The sequence below is a fragment of the Panicum hallii genome, chromosome 6 (genome assembly GCF_002211085.1).
Source record: "Panicum hallii strain FIL2 chromosome 6, PHallii_v3.1, whole genome shotgun sequence".
Taxonomy (NCBI): domain Eukaryota; kingdom Viridiplantae; phylum Streptophyta; class Magnoliopsida; order Poales; family Poaceae; genus Panicum; species Panicum hallii.
The window spans coordinates 36,629,630-36,651,652 of NC_038047.1; the positions used below are offsets into that span (position 1 = coordinate 36,629,630).

The 22,023-nt window shown below is 42.9% G+C and overlaps 4 protein-coding genes across 4 annotated transcripts; 1 reads left to right on the forward strand and 3 right to left on the reverse strand.

Annotated features, from left to right (window-relative positions):
* Nucleotides 1-1,657: 1,657 nt before the first annotated feature.
* On the reverse strand, nucleotides 1,658-3,502 carry LOC112898261. Its single transcript, XM_025966617.1, has 4 exons — nucleotides 3,498-3,502; nucleotides 2,857-3,326; nucleotides 2,241-2,780; nucleotides 1,658-1,791 (listed from the first exon to the last, which is right to left on the reverse strand). The coding sequence occupies exons 1-4, from the start codon at nucleotides 3,500-3,502 to the stop codon at nucleotides 1,781-1,783; spliced, it is 1,026 nt and encodes a 341-aa protein (XP_025822402.1). The 3' UTR covers nucleotides 1,658-1,780.
* Nucleotides 3,503-4,703: 1,201 nt separating this feature from the next.
* LOC112897316 (ataxin-3-like protein) lies at nucleotides 4,704-7,327 on the reverse strand. Its single transcript, XM_025965596.1, has 4 exons — nucleotides 7,318-7,327; nucleotides 6,881-7,213; nucleotides 5,524-5,584; nucleotides 4,704-5,010 (listed from the first exon to the last, which is right to left on the reverse strand). Exons 2-4 carry the CDS (start codon nucleotides 7,147-7,149, stop codon nucleotides 4,957-4,959), a joined length of 384 nt encoding a protein of 127 aa, XP_025821381.1. The 5' UTR covers nucleotides 7,150-7,213; nucleotides 7,318-7,327; the 3' UTR covers nucleotides 4,704-4,956.
* Nucleotides 7,328-7,808: 481 nt separating this feature from the next.
* On the forward strand, nucleotides 7,809-11,398 carry LOC112898478. The gene is made up of 2 exons (XM_025966809.1): nucleotides 7,809-8,924; nucleotides 10,887-11,398. The coding sequence occupies exons 1-2, from the start codon at nucleotides 8,444-8,446 to the stop codon at nucleotides 10,931-10,933; spliced, it is 528 nt and encodes a 175-aa protein (XP_025822594.1). The 5' UTR covers nucleotides 7,809-8,443; the 3' UTR covers nucleotides 10,934-11,398.
* Nucleotides 11,399-16,269: 4,871 nt separating this feature from the next.
* LOC112897888 lies at nucleotides 16,270-17,378 on the reverse strand. The gene has a single exon (XM_025966284.1). It carries the CDS (start codon nucleotides 16,944-16,946, stop codon nucleotides 16,653-16,655), a length of 294 nt encoding a protein of 97 aa, XP_025822069.1. The 5' UTR covers nucleotides 16,947-17,378; the 3' UTR covers nucleotides 16,270-16,652.
* Between the last annotated feature and the right edge of the window lie 4,645 nt (nucleotides 17,379-22,023).

Genomic DNA, 22,023 nt, shown 5'->3' on the forward strand with positions numbered 1-22,023 from the left:
TTTCGGTCGACATTGATGCAGCTCAATTGACGGGACATCTTGTATCTCGATTTGCATGGAAGGGCCTGTCCTCTAAACACTTTTCCAAAGCCTCGTCATAATGAAGAACATGCAGACTGAAGCCATTTGATTGAAAAGGAAAAAGGTCGACTTGTCTAAAAGAAAATTTTTTAAGTGATTTCATCCCATGTGATCCCAAACGAGGAAGAATGAGGGAGAGTGAAGTAGCTACTCGGAGTGGGTCCTACCTTAAACCCTACTGAGTACATAGTACCATGTTTTGTGTTTTCTTCTTTTCACATTTTTTTGCGAGGAAATAATGCTTTCTTTTTTTTGAAAGGGAAATAATGCTTTCTTGATTACTCAGATAAAGAAACTACACCCATGTGCATCATCACGCCACACAGGACGACAATGCATTATCCTTTTTGCCTTTTTTTTCCGAAAGCTTCTTGCGTTGTCCTTTTGCTTCTTTTTTTGTTTTGCGAAGTTCTATTTTCCAATTGATGGAGCTCATGAGCAACTGCATTGCATTCCCGAGAAGTCCTGGGAACGGGGCCATAGCCGCATTGGTCACCCTGGCATGCTTAATCAGCTGTGGAGTTAGCCTGATCCCTTTTTAAGATGTCAGAAGAACCAAGCAACTACATCACTGTCTTTCTCCATTATGCAATGCAAGAAAACATATCAGCGTGCCTACATCCATTAGACCAAAGTCAGCATGGCCCATATCTCCAAATCATAGACCGTTGCATTATAGAGCGAAGATATCTTTTCGGCCAAAGAAGATGAGGAAGAGTTAAGTTAAATCAATCGCCAAGACATCATAGGTCCATAAAGTTGCAAATATATTGTTGATACGCCAACCTGGCGTGCTAAATCAGAGAGGAGGCCAGTATTAAGGGGGAAAAACACGAAAGAGTATTAAGCATGGAACTTAAGTCTTGTGTGGTCGTGAGAGAACATATCGGCTACGAATCGATTAGTTACACAACATGTAAAAAAAAGGTTAAGAAACGAAGCAAGAGCGTAAAGCTCTACGGATCACATCGCAGATAAATCCGACTGCGTAACTCATTGACGTTCGAGTCTCGAACAGAATAGGCAGCACTCATCGTCAACACTTTTACCAACTAGCGATTGTTTCTAGTCATTGTTAACCTCTGAGGTAGCAGGAATGGGGACAGGTTTCACATCTCTGAAACTGAGTCTGGACATAGTAGAGACCAATATCAGAGATCTTAAAAACAGTAGCATCCTCTGCGAACACAATATTACTAAATCATCCCACATTCTCTAGAATCTGACCTACACACCTCTTAAAAGTAAACTTCATGCTATCACCATACCAATCACCAAACTTTGGAAATATTCTGGTTCTTCTTAGTCAGAATTACATACAGTCCCCAAAATTGTGTAACTGAATTTTAGTACCTTCTCATCACAGTGAACACAAAACGGCAGGTCTCTAATATTCCTGTAACACCCAGCTGCTGCAAAGAGGAGAAAGAACTCGAAACAAATATATCCATTGTTGTAGCTTACGAAACAAACTTGACATGATGGAAACACCTCCCCAAAGCACCGATTCTGTAACTTAAATGCAGGATTGTGTCAAACATGTGAAGCAAATAAACCATTAAAAACAATGGTCCAAGAAAGCCATTATGCCCATTATTATAGTTCCAATTCACAAGTAAAACATCACGAGACACAGTATACACAATGAAAGTGCCTATTCTGATAGAACATTTGGAGCCCAGCAACCATGACTGAAGTCTTAACAAGTACCTGTGTAGCAAATACTCCAAGCAGTTAAACACCCAAACCACTTTGTACTACTGACTGGTCGAAAAGCCAAAAGTTATGTCTACAATATTGCATCATGGTCCAAACAATGAACATTAGATTAACACTGGCCGACACTTATCTCCAAGGATGAATCATCAAAGCACTATCAGATGAAAACAATAAACCAAAAGGGAAAAAACCAGCAATACAAGAATAGTTCGATTGCACTGGCTATATCTGATCTCAGTGACAATTGGCAAGTTTAATGATTCAATGCCCTTATCAGGGCAAAATTGTAATAGTTTATTTTCATCATATAACTCATTTGTAAATGGAAGAACGACCAGCCAGTAATCATATCATAGAAGGAAATAGAAGGCATTCCATCGACTAATTATTAAAGTAGCTTAAACTTTGCAACAATTGCAGTGTACAGGAATACTACGTACCTGCAGGATAGAAACTCGCGAATGGATGATAAAGATGGCAAGGCATTCTTTCAGAAACTTTCTTGAATAGCAATGACTCCAAATGGACCATGAATGCACCATCATATGTCTGCAGAAGTATCTCATTATCACCTTCAGAAAACCCTACTATCCTTGGGGGAGCCGTATCCACACTTGGTGTCAGTGAAAGAAGGTTGCTTAGTTCAATAGTATTCCCAAGCACCCATCCTGCAACATCATCCCTCTTCCATAACTGGGCACTGAAGCCTGGCATTGAGAAAACAAGGAAGCCAAGCACGCCACCATCTGCAGGTGTAATCAAGAATTGGCGCTTGCGATGGACTAATGCTTGGACTTGGTACACATTCGGTGGTGCCTCTATAACAGCTAGGCTCTGCGCCCCCAATTCGAACTTAAGGATGGAAGCCCTCAGCCCAACAATCAACCAGTAAATGCAACTCCCAACCAGGGTACTGCGACAATCATTAAAGAAGAAGGGATGGCTGGGAGCGCCCGGGGGGATGGGGCCCGGCCACAACGCTGAGATAAGATTGCCCCATGCGTCAGTTGCTGATGAGTAGACGCAGGCGGATACTCCTTCCCAGCTGGTGCCCACCGTTATCACCTGGAATGGGTTGGAGCGGCAATCTCCGTGCGTGTGGCCTTCGTCGCCGGTGGCGCAGACGATTGCGCCATTGATTTTGTAGGGCATGCGATCGAAGACCGGTGGAATCGCAACGGGGAGCCGGTCGCCGGCAGCTGGATCCCAAATCAGGAGGTGGAGATACGCCCAGTCGACGGCGAGTACGCGGCCGTGGCGGCAGCCGAGGACGATGCTGTCGGCGCCGTCCGAGACGCAGAGAGAAGCGCGCGGGGGGCACGCGGTCCGGCGGGTCCAACGCGGGGGTGAACTCGACCTTGCAGCCGTCGAGGTCGCGGGAGAAGAAGCCGAGGAGGGGCGGCTTCGTGTGGCGGCCGCGGAAGCGGCGGAGGAAATGCGGGTCGGAGACGAGGCGGCGCCACTGCTTGCAGACGAGGACGGCTGCGGCGGCAGGAGGAGGAGGTACTCGCCGAGCAGATCCTCGTCTTCAAGCGGGAGATTTGGCATTGTGGAAAAGCAAGGAAATAGAATTTTGCATTGCCATCGTTCCTTTAATATAACCCTTCCTTACATGGCATTGTGGAAAATGATAGTTCTAAGTAATATCATCGAGAAAAAATGCTACAACATATAACTTCGGGTATATAAGCTCAAACCTCATAGCTCTACAAACTAAGAGCTGGTGCTTGACCTATTTATAAATAGGCTATTTGCCATTGTATGTTACAAGTCTTTGCTTGGTGTTCTTCTACCTAAATGAGCGAGAGGAAGAACGATGTGTGATGTGGGACTGCATGTGCAGATTTTAGTGTTTATAGTCTCAATATGATGACCCTAGAACTTATCCGTTCAAAAATATTGTCATCGTTTTTCTAATTAAAAAAAGGTGTATGTTTTTATTTCCTAGAAGCTATAGACATAGGGTCTTCCCAACTCTTGAAATCTCGAGTCACCAAAAGAGTCAGGAGACTATTAGTTTGGCATGTTTATGTTGACATTATGGCATTGGGGTATGTACGCATGTGAAAAAAAAAATACCCTAGACTAAAACGGCTAAAAGAAGAGCCTCCCATTGAGCACCTGGGTAAAGAGAAAAGGTACAGTAAAGACACTATCCTATAGTGTGCATCTACATGGTCACTAAAATACAAATTTGAGAAAAAAACATACAAGTGGAGCAGAAGTGGTATGTGCATTTTTTTAATAAACAAGACATATATAGAGAAATTTGATTTTTCTATTATTATTTGTCATAATTACAGATTTTGACTAGAATAGACAACATAATTCTTTTCTTACTAAATTGGGATACTGTCACAGCATCGCTAGCCTAAACTAAGGTGTGCATCCTTATAAAAGTCCAGTTTTATTCAAAGAGATACAAGTTCACCGGTCTTAATCCATACCAGTGTTCAAAAGTTTAAAACCATGCACTGAATACGGCAATCAGGCATGAGGCATGTGGTTGCGATCCAGTGAGAGATCTCCAAAGGGGTGTTTATTCCGGTTCGTCCGTCACATTAAAGAGAATCTTATCATTTAGAAGTATTAAATAAAATTTAATTACAAAACTAATTGCAGAACCCTTAAACTAATTCGCAAGATAAATCTAATGAGATATATTAATTTATAATTAGCGAATGGTTACTGTAGTATCATTGTTGCAATAGGCTCATTAAATACATCTCGCAAATTATCACCTATCTGTAAAGAAAGTTTTTTAAATAGATTTTATTTAAGGACCTAGCTAACGTACGGACGGCCTATCCCTTTTAGTAACTGGGATCATCCCTTTTTATCCACTTTCTCTTTTTAGCAAAAAAATAACACTGCAGCCCAAAAAGCACCGTCATGGGAGGATCTAGAATCAGAAAAAACAGCATGGACATGACATGCAATTTTATTTAGAGTGTACATATATTTAGGTATACAACAAATGATTTAGAACTGCAAATGGTTGTAAATCTATCAATTTGGTTTATAATCGACTATTTACACAAACACATTTGCCTGCCCCTCCCTGAATCTAAAACTACATCACAAGCAAAAACTGAACATTCATGACTCATGGTGTTGTGTTTGCATCTCAGTAAAAAAAGATCTACCCGTATATAATCACAAATGTATGCTATCTTCATACTTGCATAACTGATGATCTTCTTTCATGACCTGCCAACAATGAAAAAAAAGAGAAGCAAATAAGTTAGCATATAGCATGCAAGAAAAAGGTCTTCGTGCATGCCATAAGCATTTAGATTAATATTTAGTATGCATTTTAATGATACCAATTAAGCATTTCAGATGTCCATTCCAAGTAATTTGTTGCCTAGTGAAGTATATTGATTTGTATAATCCAGAACCATAATATTCCTTCCCATATTATTGCCTAGCTGGGAACCGTAATTTTGCCTAACAATGTACATTGTTTTGCCTAGGCATAACTATAAAATTGTATAATCAGAACCATATTATTGCCTACTAAACTACAGTTTTGGAAAATTGGGCTAGTTACACCAGAATTAAGCAACCAGATGAAGCCATCTACACACGCGAAAAAAAAAGGTTGGGATGAAAAGCAGAGGAACATCTATAGGCACACCCCCCCCCCTTAAAAAAAAAATTCAGTGCGCGAGCAGATGTGATTTAGGAAAAGGCAATCATATAAAGAGAAATCTCAACTACCTTGAGTTTTCTGTATGCTCTTTCAACCTTTCTGTTCATGACATGTTGTCGCTCCAAGCTCCTGTCAGGTAATCTTAAAGTTAGCCATTACAGTAACTCCATGCACTAATCTTTAAGGTATAATCACCATAAAAAAATCTTTAAGGTATAATCATGAAATATAATCTGCATTTCTTTTGATTCACCTACAAACACAAGGATGTTACCATTTTAATATGCATTGGTGCAAGCCCTGTGACAAGAAAACATATACATGACATGTTTTTCACTAGGCAATATCCAACCAGAACAAAAACAAATGCTAAACTGAAATGAATAATTTGCTTGTTCATTTAGCATAGGTGGTCTACACATGAATTGCTCGAAGTGATCAGTAGAAACAAAAAGGTGCAAATTGTCACAATATGCGATAAATACTAAAATCCAGGGCACAAAAATGCTTAGCTAATATGATTAATTTGCTTGTTGGTTGAGCATAAGTTGGATATATGAAATCCAAAAAATGATATGTAGGAATATAGGAAAAAGCCAGAATTAAAATGCAAATATGCTAAACTAAAATGAATAAATTGCTTGATGATTTAGCAAAACTTGCCTACAAATAAATCCGAGAGGGGTATATGACACTGACTACCAAACTGTTCTTCCTTGGGCATAGGTTGGTTGAGACACATTTCTATAGCTCTTATACATGCTTACAAACAGGGCTGTGAGTATTTCAATATTGCATGGATCCCAAAATGTAGAAGAAATAAAAGGAATCATCTATCATCAAAAAAGGTAGAAAGAGGAAACCAAACCTTAAAAGGGATGTGATTGTATTGATAAATGATGTATAAAATTGAAAATAGACTCTTGTCGTCAGCCCAGGAAACAAATGCCCCTAGATTTTAAAAGTTGACACAAGGTCTCACTACTTCTTTGTTCCTAGTTGATTATTCAAATCATCAAATGCAAAAAGTGTGATCTGTAACTTCGCAAGAAACAATTACATCTATACTTTTCTATTATGCAAACAAGTAAAATCCTATATCAAATCGCCGGCAGAGAATCATGCAAATTTCAATTCAATTCTTTGATAGTTGAAGACATGAAGTACTGATAGTCCCTTGGTCCCATTTCGCATCCAACAAAGCATGATTAATCATCATATATTCAAGGACTAAGCCTATAACTAGCACGTGCAGACCTCACATGGTGCCACCATTGGCAATCACCTGATTTCAACAATAAGCATTCCTTCGAATGACTGGAATAATGCACTGCCTAGACAATTTTCTTTTCGTCCTAAACTAGACCCTTCCAGTCTCCATCTTATTAACGTATACACAGGCACTTCTAACCTAGAATCACCTACTGGAATTCCTGGACTGATCTGAATGCTGAAATCGCCTCCGAGGGAGACATTGTGGAAGTCCCCACTGGCAGCGTTGGCCGCGCTGGGCTCTGGGAGCTCTCAAGCATGACGAGGCACTCCCGCTGGTCGAGGTCGCAAGCGAGCGCGGCGAGGTCGAACTCGAAGAAGTAGGGCCCCTGCAGGGCAGTGTTGATGCAGTGCACGACGCAGAGCTTCCCCTCCTGCACCCCATGGTACAGCAGCCCGCCGTTACTTGCCGCCGCGTCCATCGCCCCGCTCCGGAACCTCCCCCGTGAGCCCTCCTCCGGCGCGGCGACCGTCGCCTCACCGCCTCTACGTATCGCGAGATTCGAGTTGGGGGATTGGGGAGAGAAGAAATGAAACTGAAGAACAGGGGAAGGGGATGGAGCGAGGGACGCGTAGGGGACTCATCTCACCTTGATCTGGTTCTGCGCCCCTCCGGAACTATTCCAAATATTCCTATCCCATTTCCACTGTTCCACGGTCCTCTGAACTTCCTGATACGTCCAACCGGCAACCGTGTGCTCTCGCCGTCGATCACACAAAACCGCCCCATCACTGTCGGGTGACGAGACGAACCCGCACACGAGCACGACACGATGAGCCCATCGCCCCAACGACAAAGACAAGTGGGCGCCGGGGACGACGACGCACGGCAGCGGAAACTTGCCTTCCAAGCGCGCCGCACGTGAGTACGTACGCGCCACGTCGGACGGCCCAGGCCAGCGAACCGGTCGCGCCAGGATCCGTTCCACGCGGACGATTGGTTCCGGTGGGCCACCCCGGCCTACGGCCCGGATCTCCCCTCCCACAACCTGGGCTCGCGATCCGGGCCGTCAGTGGCCGACCCTCGCCGGCGGCGGGCGGCCTACGAAGCAGAGGCCTCTCTCTCCTCTTGCTCTTGGCCTCTTCTTCTCCTTCGCTGTCACGCATCCTGCTCCCGGGTCCAGTTCTCTGGCTCCGATTCTCCCTCTTCCCTCAACCTAAAGATCCGAATCTAGGGAGCGGGTTCCACCACCAGATTCTCGCGGGGACCTCGCAACAACCTTTCTCCTCTCATCGCCTTCGGTTGCGGGATCCCTCAGCGTTCTCTCTCGGAGGCTTGGTGGCCAGTCCGTTCGTGCCTCATCCAGCCTCCGGAGTTCCGCCTGGTTCGGTTGCGCTGCTTGGTTCGGTGTCTGTGGAGTGGAGGCGAACTCTCCGGGAGACGGGTTCCGTCTGAGCAACTCTCGATTTCCCGTTGCTTTCTCCCTCCCTCCCCTTTTGATTCCGCCGAGAAGCAACCGTTTTGTGGATAATTACGCGCGATTTCGTTTGTTCCACTCGACCCGGCTGGGTTGCTTTCCCTTAAAGGCGGCGCCTTTGCCAACCAACTTTTGGTGAGAGAGATGTACTATATTGGATCTAGTTCTTGCAGAGGATAGGATTTTCCTCGGCGATTTTTCTGTTGGCTTTGTCTATCCTGTTTGATTCTGCTTAGTTTTGCCCCCCAATTTTTACCGGGATCAAGAGGATCCAAGAATTCTTTGATTTCCTTCCCCAATGGCCATGTCTCTTACCCGCTTCTCCCAGTGGATATGGCCGGGGAGCAGAACTAGAAGCAGAAGGGGCCGGGAGCCGCCGGCGGCGAGCACGGCCGTGGCGAACGGCCTGTTCCCGGACTCCCCGTCCGGGTTCCGGGAGCCGGACGCCGTCGGGCACCCGGGCTCCGGCGCGGCGCGGCAGCGACAGGGCAAGAGCCGGCGGCGCGGCGGCCGCGGGGAGGCGAGGGCCGACGGGGAGCACGGCATGGTCATCGTCCAGTCCGACGGCGACGGCTGCCTGTCGGACTCCGACTCCGACGGTTCCGACTGGTCCATCGGCTGGCTCGAGCCGCTCGCGCCGGACCTCCAGAGCGACGGGGACTCCGAGGGCAGCTTCGCCGTCCTCGTCCCGTGCTACCGGCGCGGCCGCGTTCAGAGGTCTGCTCGTACTGACGGCAGGTTCCCTGGTGCTATTGGTGTCGCCAATGGCGGCGTTTCTGGTGAGCTCAGTATGCTACTCTTTCTTCAGTTATCACTATACTTACTAGTAGTAGTGTAGAGTAACTGAGTAGGTAGGTAATTAATTACATTGCTGAAACTGTTAGTTCAGCATGTTAAACCGATGCCCCCAAATTGGCAAGTTTCAGTTATCAACTGTTGAATGCTTTTGGCAGTAGTTGTCCAGGCATAGTACAAGTGTACGATCTATGAGGCCGCAGCAGCATAATGAGCAACTGAAATTATAGTTCTGGGTGAAACACTTGCATTACTGAAAGCAGATAAGGAACAGTAAGAGTTGTAATTTTTGGTGTGTGGCCTATCATCATTGAAGTTTGCTGTTATAGTTGTTTACTGTTGATAGTCATAAACACAACTTCCAGTGGTTATTTAAACGTGTAACCATACGAATAGGACATAAATGTACTTGCTACATGCTTATTGGTCTTCATTTCCTATGCTCCCATAGTACCAACTGCCACGATCATTCATACATGCTGTTTTACCCAAAACTTGGCACCGTATATCACATTGGTAGTAGTGTCCCTCACTTTTTCTATAGCGTGTGGGTTCCAACTATTCAAGTTGGTTTGCTATGCTGTGAGTGAATTTTATTGCCTTTGGCTAGTTTGATTTCTCTATTACTATAGCTCTGATATCTTCATTCAGTTCACAAAATTTATCAGATACCTCTGATGAATGTTATTCATCAGTTTTTTTCTTCAGTCCTAAATTTGGTGGTTGCTAACCTTGAACCCGCCAAAGAAATATGGTCAGCAGTACATATGCATTTGGCACTGCCATTTTTGTTGTTGGAGATGTGTGCCCTGGCGTTAATTTCAGGGTTAAAACTTAGTATCTAGTTTCTAAGTTTGGATAGCTTCAATGGTACAAAGCTTTAAGCTTTGTTTTGAGTCCTTGCTAGTCTGAGCTATGGTCCTACACATCCATTCTTTTGCTTGTCCTTTTGCGCGTCTTCTCAAGTACATATCATTCCATTACCATTGAAAAATCTTAGATATTGAGTTCACCTTAAAACTAATGCTCCCTTATATGCCATTGAGTTTTAGAACCCCCTCCCTTTGTGCCATTGTTGATCATTAGTGCAGAGTCTCACATCAAGCTGAGGGTAAAAGAATCATTTGTCCTCCAACTTTCTCCACCCTCCTTTCTGCCCTGCCACTCTTTCTGTCTTTTCGGTTCACCTATTGCTGCAGTTGGGCTAGTTTGGCCACAACTGCTTGCTGTTTCTGCCTGCCATGCAAATACTGCAACTGTCTTATATTAGTACTATTTATGACTACGCATTTTTTGGTGTCCTTATTGCTGCAAAATGTGAAATTTTCTTAACAAATATTGCTTTCCCAGTTGTACATCTAGTATCTCCTCCAGCAAATGCGTCATCCGGGTTGATGCAAAATTTTAATGACTCTATCTCTAACCATTGTAGTGTCATTTGCATCAATATTGAGACATGCACAAGTAGTTTGTATTAATCCTCCCTAGACATGCATTTCTTCAATAATTTCCTCACTCATTAGTCGATCCTCTATTCATTTATTCATTTGGCTTATCAGCTTTCCCAAATTTGACCTAGTTGATAATCGCTTCATAATTTCCTCACTCATTCATTGATCCTGTATTCATTTAGCTTATCAGCTTTCCCAAAGTTGACCTAGTTGATGCTCGCCATTGCCGTGGCCATTTGCTTGTTATCTATTACAATTGTGAGAACATGCTCTCTGTTTGAATCACAACTACACCAATCTTCTGTCCAACTCTACTAATTTAATATCATTCTTTAAGCATTTTAATTACATTTTGTTGTTTATGTTTCAATCAAACTTACCTGTTCGAATATAGTTGTGATCTTTAATCATTTCTGTTTTGTTATTCCATACTGAGCAAAATTACTGCTTCCAATATAATCCTTCTAATGTTTGTCTCTTGTCTCTATTCTGCAGATAACAAGAATTTTGTAGAGCAATGGGTGTCTTCACTTCAAAACTGATTTATCCAATTCCATTCTTTGCTGGCTTCAATGTATATAGTACTGTTACATTCATATTCCCCATGTGTAAAACATATCGATGAAGGAAGAGATGAAACCCAGAACAGCAAATCAAGAGGACAGAATGGTAGCAGTGGAATTTAAAACATCAATGAATGGGTGCATCATCCTTCCTGAGGTTTCAAGGCTATGGTATTCCTGCAGAATAAGAAATCACGAGAACCATGATGTGTGATTGGTATGCAATGTTATTGGCATTTCTGGCAATGGAGCAATGGGTTGATGGCCATTTTCTTATATAAACTCTAGAACTACCTATATCACTATCACGGCATTTGCATCATTGGTATGATGGTGATTCTTCTGTATATATGTATTCATGAACAACGGGAACTGAACACCTACGGATTCTACATATCTTCTGTATCTAATTTATTTACTGTTTGAATTGCTTTAACTGTCAAACTGCTGTGGCCATGGATGTTTCTTTGCCTTATCTCCCTCCATTCTTCAACTATTTCAATATTGTCGCATCGATATGTTAACAATCTGTTGTGGCATATTCTGTACCGTCAACAAAACTTGTCTACCATTGGTGTCATGTATCAGTAGAAGCTCTTGACTTTCCTCTGGCCATCATAATTCTTCATTTGCCCAATATCGATTTATTGATGGATAGCATTAGTAAGGCCATGTTTGATTGGTTGCAGTTGACGAATTTAGGCAGCAAAGTGGTCAGAGCAAAATAGTAAATACTCCAGTCCCTACTAATGAACCCTGTGTTCTTGGCTGATTATGTTCCGTTTCCTTTTGTGCTACTGGCGGCTTGTGTTGTGGTGAAGTAACCAGTAAGCCAGCAGATGTCAACATCTGTTTGTGAATTGCGAAGCGGTGCGTGAATGGAAGGTATATGAGACGATAATAAATGTTGCATCTATTTCTTAAAGAAAATGTTGGCTCTAGTTTTTTAATAAAATTTAGTATCATTAAAAATTGTTAACAACAATTTTTTTCGTGAGCGTGTTGTACCACTTTTTCATTAATAGAAGAAGAAAGCACCCGTACAACTGCCCTAGCAAGACTATCTTAATTAATCAGAAATTTTGCTAAAGGACAGTCAAAAATATAAAAGAGTCAAATCAACACACCCACAAAAAGAGAAATGTTGTATCTATTTTTTATTAAAAAATGTTGAAATAAATTATTTTTTAAAAAAGTAACTAATGTTGATTGAAGAAAATGTTGTTCGAATTGGATAACTGCAAAAGAAATGTTGAATATATAAAAAATGTTGAGTCAAGACAAAGTGAAAAATGCCTATAATAGGGTTGGCAAAAGAAATGATAAAGCAACATGCCTTGAAGGAAAATATCGAATCAAGAAGTTTTATAAAAGTATTATATCAACAAAAAAGATAATCCAATTAGGGATTTTGGGTTCATTTTTGGAAGAAAATGATTGATTAATAACAAATCATTAGATCAACAAAATTTGTTGAAATCAACAACTTCAATAAACTGTTGACTATATAAAAACATTAAATCAACAAAATTTGTTTTGAAATCAGCAACGGCAAGAAAATGTTGATCATATAAAAAAATTAGTCAAGCCAAAAAGGCTAGTGTAACTTGTCTTATAATATATTTAATCAGCAAATACGTAATGTGTTCAAATAGAAAATATATAACCAACACAATAAGCTAGAATAAAATGTTGAATAAAAAGAATGATAAAGACTCATAAAAAAAGAATGATAAGGACTCCAAAAAAAGAGCAAAAATGTTTGGTAAAATTGTTGATTCTATAACTTAACAAAAGTTTTGAACAAAAATAGTGAAAAAAATAAGTAAAATGGTGGATTCAAATAATACCACAAAGACACCAAAAAGAAAATAAGACATTTGCACTCCCCATTCATATGTGCAGAAAAAGAAGAAGACAACGTTAAAATGATAAAGACCAAATAAGAAAGGAAAAAATGACCACAAACTGCTTTATGCATTTTATATGTGAAAGAAAAAAGAAAAGGAAAAGGAAAATAGAAAACCAACAAGAGTAGAAGGAATCAAGGGAGTAGAAAGAAAGAAAAATAACAATAATGAAAGGCGAGCAATATAAAAAATATAGTGAAGGTACAATTAGCTTCATTTCATGAGTTACGCCCACTATTTTCCTCCTATTTTTGATCCAGGACAGTACAGAACTTCATAATTATTGTTCAACTGGAGGCCCACTTGCTTCGCGGACCATCAAAGGTTGTGGTGCAGAGTGGAGAAGCTGAGAAGATCAGCCCGGGTTAAAAGAGGTGCTGCCCACCCGTAGTTGCATTCTCTATATTAAATTCTTAATACGTGTAATTTTCATGTCTTCTACCATATGAATGTTAATCAAGGTTTGATTGCCTTGATTTCATATATTTTTCCGAAAGAACACTTGATTGTATATGTGGCCGGCAAAAAAGATCCTGCACATCAATACACTCCTCGCGATATGGATATATATATATAGAAAATTTATTCTACACGCACTCGTAGCTACTCCTACATGTGTATCTCGTGATGTAGGTCGTATCTGACCCAACAAAGAGCATGTACGTGAAGTATGTGATCATACTAGAATATCTATAATGGTATATACATTGGATATGTGACCATACATACAGTATGTAGATATATTAATTTTTATATACTAGTACAAAGGTATAATTATAATATATTTAAAAAATAGGGGTGCTTTTGAAATTTTTTGTATTATATCCTTTTGAAGTATCTTAGAATTAGTATATAAACATACTTAAAAGTGATAAATGAGTATGCGGACATACGCATGGTGGTATCTAATGGTGAGAGTAGCTACAAGCAAGTGTAGATAAAACTTCAAAGGGATATGTACGAAAAAATTAAAAAACATCCCTATTTTTTAAATATATCATGATTATATAATACTACTAGTATATAAAAATAAGTATGTCCATATACTCTATATATGGTCATATACTTAAAGTATATACCATCACAGATAGTCTAGTATGATCATATGTATCTCGTACATACCTTTCATTAGGTCAGGTACGCCCTACATCATGAGATACACATGTACGAGCAACTACAAGCGCGTGTAGAATAAATTTTTTATATACATATATATATATATATGTGTGTGTGTGTGTGGACTGTTTGTTGCATTTCGATGTCTCCTAGATGGCTACTGATCAGAACACTCTTCCAATCACCTAATAATATAATTCGTCGACCGTGAAACTGATTAGTTCCACCTTCTCGTTCCAAGATCCTTTGTGCCAAGGCTGATCAAACGCTACCACCGTCAGTCTCGCATAGGCGGTTCTGTGAGAAGAGTGGGGTCCTCTTTCTTAAGCTTGGTGATGGCAGAACCCTATGACATTTGCGCTGAACCTGCTTGCAACAGAGGAGATTTAGCATATGTTGTTGCTGGCTTGCTATCGTAGAAGACTGCAATTCTCGGAGATATTTCATCGGATATGAGATGGGTAAAGCAGCCTACCTCGCGTCCATAGCTTGTCACTTACATCGTAATCATGGGGCATATTATGTCATTGCGTCAATTCATGATTTTTTTGAACACAGCTCCTCAATCAGCTAAATTAGGCAAACGTACACAAAAAAAGTTTATTTATGCCAAATACATTCTACCACTAGTACAAGGATGATCTTCGTGTAACTTTTGCATAAACAAATTCTAAGATGGAGTTGTTGGCTAACCACAACTATATATATGAAGGCTCGATCTGGTGAGGTAGGAGTAGACACTATTAAGACCCCTAAGAGGGGGGCTGGCCGAAATAGGAAGGCTTGAGAGCCTAATAAGCATCATCGAGAGATGTTTGGGCACCGCTCTAGAAAGGACATCCCACCCCCTCCCAAAGCTAGGATAAAGGCGGGACGGCACACATCGCCAAGAAACTAGGAAAAAAGTATTACTTCCAACGGCGACATGGCCATGATTGATCCACAGTAGGGCAAACTACCGTGATGCATGGAGATAAGCACAACTTGAAGAGGCAAGAATAATGATCCCGTTTGAATAGCTTCGTCCCCACGTGGAGCAAGGCAAGTCTTGGTGAGGTCTCGTAAGAGTTGTACAAGCATTAAATTTTGCTGATGTGGTAGGATTATTACGAAGAGAGAGGAAGGAGAGTTCCATAGGATGAGAGGAAAATTTCATTATATTTGGTTACCAAATTTTTACTCTTGATAACTGTACAATGAAACCATACATTGAGACTGGCCTAACAAGCCCGACCTCTCCCTAGATAATAGGAATCGCGGAACAACAATTTTAGTTGCAATGAGCCTTCTATTGAAGATCTTGTGCTAGGTCAGTCTCGGTGCACGGTTTCATTGCACAGTTATCAAGATTGAGCTTGGTAACTGTGCCGGCTAAATTTCATGGTGATAAAACTTCTCTCACATCCTATGAAACTTCCCTTCCTCTTTCCTCGTAATGATGCTGCCATATCAGCAAATTTGCTGATGTGCATGACATTTAATGCCATGAAACTCCTCATGAAACCCCACTTAGACCGGCCTTATGCCAGATCAAATCCTCGTATATTGGGAAATGCAAAACCACATTATGCACAAATGCATGGATTATCTAAACCCTCGTCCATAATTCTTTCTACGGACTCCCTTGCATAAATCTCGTACGCAAGTACATGTGATGACAATGCACGTGTGCACAAGGGCGCGTGGAAAATTCACTCAGCGCCATGGCGTAGTAATCTTATCGTGCATCTTCCCTGGTTACATCAAATGCATGTTTACATCGTGGGATGCAAATTAACTACATGGAATTCATCGTGCAAATAATTGGAGAAAACGGGCATGTCTATACATAATATATGTATATATGGACCTATTGCAACGCGCGCGCGTATGTTCGCGTGCAGGCAGCATCGATCCAGCTCACATCCCACCATCATGGACGGTGGCTACTGAGCTACCCAATCATACGTTGGTATGGTACTAGCTAACAAGGTATTAGCACGACGTGTCTTACCCCTGATGACTTTTGTCGCTACTAGCTGCTAACAGTTAAAACTTTTATATTACTATGAAAGCAGATATCTTGCATCCATGGGTAAAAGAAGAAGATTAAACCTTGAAAAAAGAACTATAAAGCTGTACATACACAGCATGAGTCGCACATCGTCTAGCTTGTTTCCATTATTCTTGGGAAAGAAACGTTATGTTCTCTGCATATACAGACCGATCTGAACCTCGACCCCAGCTTATCTTGAATTTCAACCAAGAGATTCAAATGTGCAACCAAGATTCCAAGAATAAATAAGCATATAAAATCGGAATAATTTCGTCCATACCACCACTTAATGCGCACTTTTTATCTATACCATCAGCATGCGCATGTGTCATCACAAATCACAAGACCTTGGTATAGATGAAAAGTGATGGTAGTACAGATGCAAATTCATGAAGAAATATTTTGGACAGGGCTCTATTTTAGCCCCCAAAAATAGCCTAAGTAGAAACTATAAGATGGGAAAGAAAAAACCATTCCAAAATTTGTAAACAATACCGCCCATACAATTTCAGTACTTCACATTTTCTCCGAACTGAACTGTGTCGCGTTCGTGCGTGCGTGCGTGCGTGAGTGATGCATCAATTCTGGCGGCGCGTGATGAATCGTGCATGCCCACCATGTCCCGGATGACCACGGATCAGCTCATGCACTCACCGGCTCCGGCGTCGGCACGGCCGGCGGCGACGAGGCCGTAGACGGCCGCGAGCGACCTGAGGAGCTCGAGCCTGGCCCGGAGCCGGGCGATGTAGTCGGCGGTGCGGGCGAGCAGGGCCCCCGCGGGCGCCTCCTCCCCGCCGGGCACCAGCCGCCGCAGCTCCCGCACCTTCCGCTGCAGCGCCGCGCCGGCCGCGCGCGACGACGGCCGCCGCCTCCCCGCGCCGCCGCCGCTCGCGCTGCCCCGCGGGCGCCTCCGCCGCCTGATCTCCTCCATCACGCTCAGCTAGCCGCCGCCCCAGCTGGTAGCAAGCTAGCTAGCCAGCGGTAGCCAAGCGCTCCTTGTTCACGTACGTGGCGGGCGCGGAGAGGGCGAGCCCCGGCCCGGCCGGAATAAATAGAGCCAGCACCCACCAGGCCGAATCGCCGAGGCCGCCATCCGCATCTCGGCGTGGCGCGCAGCGGGCATGTGAGGGGGAGGGCGCTTTCGCTGCGGACGTGGAGGAAAAAGGCGGCCGGGGAAAGGCGCCCGCCACCGAGGACAAAAGCGCGGGCGCAGGCGGGGCGGAGCGGGACATGGATGGACGGACGGCGAGCGGTGGTTCGGCGGTAGCAGGGTGGGGGCGTGGCGGTGGGGCCCGGGCGTGGACGCCACGTCTCGTCCGGTTGCCGTCGCCCGCACGTGCCCGACAGCTGGTCGCTTCCAGAGTGATCACGCGCTTGCGTGGGTGGGTCATGCGACGTGGCGCGGCGGCACAGGCCGGGGGGGGGGGGTGCGGGGGTGGGGCGGCGGGGAGGGGAGAGGGACGGTCGCCGGCTCGCCGTCCGGTGCCGCCGCGATCGGCAGGTCATCGAGGCTTGAAGCGTATCGCCATGGCCGATGGATAACAGCTGCCACCCCGCTAGCGGCCGGGATCTTCTGTGGTCGTGTAACGAGCTACGAGTCTACAACCATGCGGTAAGCCGGCAACCAATTTATTGGATTTTATTCGATCAAAGGACTCGAGGAGAAGTATAGCACCATCACTTCCAAAATATAAAATGTGTTAGTTTTATACTAACTCAAACTTCTTTCATTTTTTTAACATTGCCTAAGCATATTTTTCATTAAAAGGAAGAAAAAAGCATGACATCCACAAGCAGCTTCGAAGGTTGATTGGGTAAAGAGAGGAGACCCGACTGACCCATCCAGCACTAGCTACAACACGTTTATAGAAAAATCATAACTACAACATCAAATTAGTTTTATTAAATTCACCTAAATATATCTTAATAGTGTATTTATTTGGTATATTATTATATATTTTATTTTTTATAAAATTGATCATATTTAAAAAGATTGATTTACAATAAAATTAAAATTTCTTATATTTTGGAACGCGGGGAATATTGAACAAGGATGAAATATTAGGAGTAAGCCCTTTATAAGAAAGGTATAGTGTGTATGTCTTTTCGCATGTTGGCCTGTTGAACCTAGCAAAAGATGATGAATTTTCTCCTCTTTGGATGCTAGGGCAAATATCTCCTTCACTAGTCGAGGTCCTTTATATTATTGTCTTGAATAAACCAAGCTTTGGGTCAACATATTTGAAAATTATAGACTTGCTAGTGATTGCATCTATAGGTATCTTCAGTGATAAGTGTATTTGTTGTACATGGTACTTTTAAGCTTTCAACAGTTAAAATTTTGTACCTGCCTGCCCTTGTTGTAGAAGGCAAAAGTGCACAAAAAATAATGCATGTATCACATGGGAAAAGACTGCTTTATCATCCTCTACAGACTACAAGAAATGTAGTATCACAAGTGGCCGAGCATATCGCATAAATTTCACATTCATTGATACGGTGTCTCCCATTTGCTAGGACAGATATTATTAACTGAAACATTTTAGACAACGCAGGAAAAGGACTCCGGAAAAGAACAAGTTGGACAAGCCACACATCAGCTTTCATGCCAGGTCTGAGGTCTCGGCGTAGCGAATCCATGTAACCTCACATGCACATGGATTGGGACATGAACCAAAAGCTCCTACTATCCATCCTGTCAAATTCTTAGGAATTTGCTGGGTTCAACCCGTCTCTGCCATTATGATGAATGGGCAGTCAACCAAGCTCAGGCTTGCTAATAATATACTGTTTTTAGAATGCATGAATGAATCAAAGTATTTTCACCAAAATTATCCGTGTGACTTTTTAAGTCTAGAACATTTTAAAAGTGATTACAATACGTTCTTACTTCGCATGAAAATAATAGAATAGAATAGGTAAACATGTCGATATGAAATGTAACGATCAGGACCATTTAGCTGTCATCACTCCAAAAAAATCATAAAAAGGCAACACTCGCATAAATACCCGCTGCAATAATACCTGCCACACGTCAATAGTTGTTACCATCCGATGCTTCCGCGAAGGTGCTACAGTATAATGATCCTTCTATTCTCCCTCCGTTCCAAATTATAAGTAATTTTAGTATTTTAATAAATCAAACTTCTTTTCTTATTAAGTTTTTTGCGGGGAAAGGCATGGTACGTAAGACAAAAACTAGTTTCAGTAGACAGAACATAAATATATGATGATATTGTTTTTATTTTGGTGTTGTAGATATATTTTGTATAAATTTGATCAAAACTATATAAGTTTGACTTAATATGGACCTAAAAGGATGTATAATTTGAAACGGATGAACTACTACGCTATCTATACAGCTGTGGTCGACCAAGTACCAAATTATCGAACCAGACACCCTGTATCCCGCGCGACGCAAAAAGCATCACGTACCACGAAAGTAAAGGCGCCACGAGCCAAAAACTCAGCACGCGAGGTGGGGCTAACCTACCTAGCTAACACTGCAAAAATAAGCTATGGATCGGGGAGAGGGCACGGCGTGGCGCCATGGGTGGCCTCTTGCTTGCTGCTGCCGTGCCATGCTTAGCTGTGGTGCACGAGAGAGGATGGTGGTAGATGAGGCTCGCGGGGGGGACCGTGCATTTTCCCCGCGGCGAGTGACGTGTCCGCGCGGCACGGGCTGGAAGCGCACACGGCACATACGGAGAGGCCCGCGGCCGTTGCGGTTGGAAACGGGACGGGGCACATGCGAGCACATGCCCCGTCAGGCCGTGGTGGCTCAGCTCGAGCTTCAGGAGAGAGCTGCGGCGACGTACCCATCACTCTCCCCGCTCCAATCATGTGTCAGCTGTGCCGGTCTCGAGCTAGCTAGCGCCCGTGCATGTATGTGTTGGTGTCTGTCCGGGCCCGACTGGCTTCAGGAATCGCTGCTGCCTTCACTGTGACCTTCCAACGACGTTGCTAGCTAGCTGTGACGACCATTTTGTTTGCATGAGGCCATCTAGTTCGTCGTCGTGGAGATGTGCCATGTACAATGCTCTGTTTTGTGTTACTTCATGGACATGTATGATAATCCTGTTTTTAAATAACTTGAAAAAAATATTATGAAAATTTTGACAAGAAATATACAATATAGTAATTCACTACTACAGAAGGGGATATCATCCACTTCGTTAGTCTCGACTAGCGTTAGACCCAGAACTAATGTTGGCATTAGTCCCGGATCTAACGGCTAGAGGGTCGGAGGATCTTTAGTCCCGGTTGATAACGCCAATCCTAGATCCCCTACAGGGTAGTTAAAAAGAAGCATCCTATCTAAGATTACATGTGTCGCGTAGGTGGGATGGTAAGGAAGTTATTCATGAAGATTAGAGGTCTTGAGTTCAAATCTTGCAGACTGCAAAGTTTGGTTTGCTTGCAATAATTATTTTTTTAACCCTTTCCTGGTCCTTGTTCGGCAATCGGGATTAAAAGAAGTCGTTAACTGGGCCTAAAAGCTTGTTCTGTACTGGTGATTCATTGATATCTTATTTTTTTAACCCTTTCCTGGTCCTTGTTCGGCAATCGGGATTAAAAGAAGTCGTTAACTGGGCCTAAAAGCTTGTTCTGTACTGGTGATTCATTGATATCTGGAAAACATACCCTTATGAAGGCTCATTATTCTTGTTTTCCTTTATGTTCAAAATAGTCAGGTTATGGCATTTCGCGCTACATAGACATCTTGTGACTTGATGACATATTAACAAAATTATAGTTGGCCCGTTTGTGTTTTGTGTTATGGTTGCTTGCTAGACCCAATGGTTAAATCAAAGGTCTTCATCAAGGGTTGGGTGAGTTGGGATGACATCATAAGGTGGAAGGGAAGATCGTAGAAAGGTAAAATCATATTCCTATTTGAACGACTAATAAGCACTTCTTTTGCCACCGTGATAAATGAGCTACTACAGAAGAGAAGAGGTTATACCGGGATCCCGGATTGACGAATAGTACTTCCCCCATTCAATTATTATACTAGGCACCGACATATGCAGGGGCGGAGCCAGAAATGGCTATCACCCAAGGCTAAACCAGAGGGCATGTGCTAGATTACCTGAATTTAAATCAATTTCTAGTAGTTTAGGTATATAACATGCATAAAATTATTTAAGGTAAACTATGCTGGACCCGTGGTGCAGCACGGCCAGCATGGGACCTGGATCCGCGATCCGCCCCTGCTGACATGGTTAGTAGTCTTGGTACTTGATGCTAGGGGTGAGAGGAGATATTCATCCGCTTGCATCGTGAGATACCTTCAACATAGGGAGAGAAAAAAAAATTGCACCATCTACTCAGATGCCTCCTGCGGATCCGGATGGAAGAGAGGGAGATGGAATAGATAAGTTGGCACGCAATTTAACACGGTCTCATTGCTTCTACAGCCCAAAGTAGCATAGACAAGAAGTATAATCGTACTACTTTGACCTGTTTAATTATCCTGGCATTCAAGACACGCGTAAATCTACTCCTTCATTTTCAAAAGAATACAACTCTCATTTTCTGATAAGTCAAGCAATTCTAATTTTTAACTAAAATTTAGTATGATAATATATTAGGTGATTATAATACTTATTTTATAATATAAATGTTAATACTGTTTTGTATTGATCAAATTTGGAATTATTTGATTTTTTGCAAAACGAGCGTTGCATTGTTTTTAGAATGGATGGAGTATATTCGTACGTTGTAGGCGTATCATCCTCATTCGCTTTACGAGAATTCCGCTCTATGATACGTGCTCACATTTTTTTTAGAGGGCGATACGTGTACCTCAATGGGGCCTCCAGCCCAGTTTAGCCATCTCCGTGGGCCGAGCATATTCAAATCCCAACGGCTCGGCCCATGTGCACAAGCAGCCCACCCGCGAGGGGAAAAGCCTGTCCGCTGCCACCTCGGAGTCGGAGCGGCCAGCGGGCCCACCCTCCGGTCTCCTCGTCTTCTCGGTGGCCGCGGGGTCACGCACACCAACA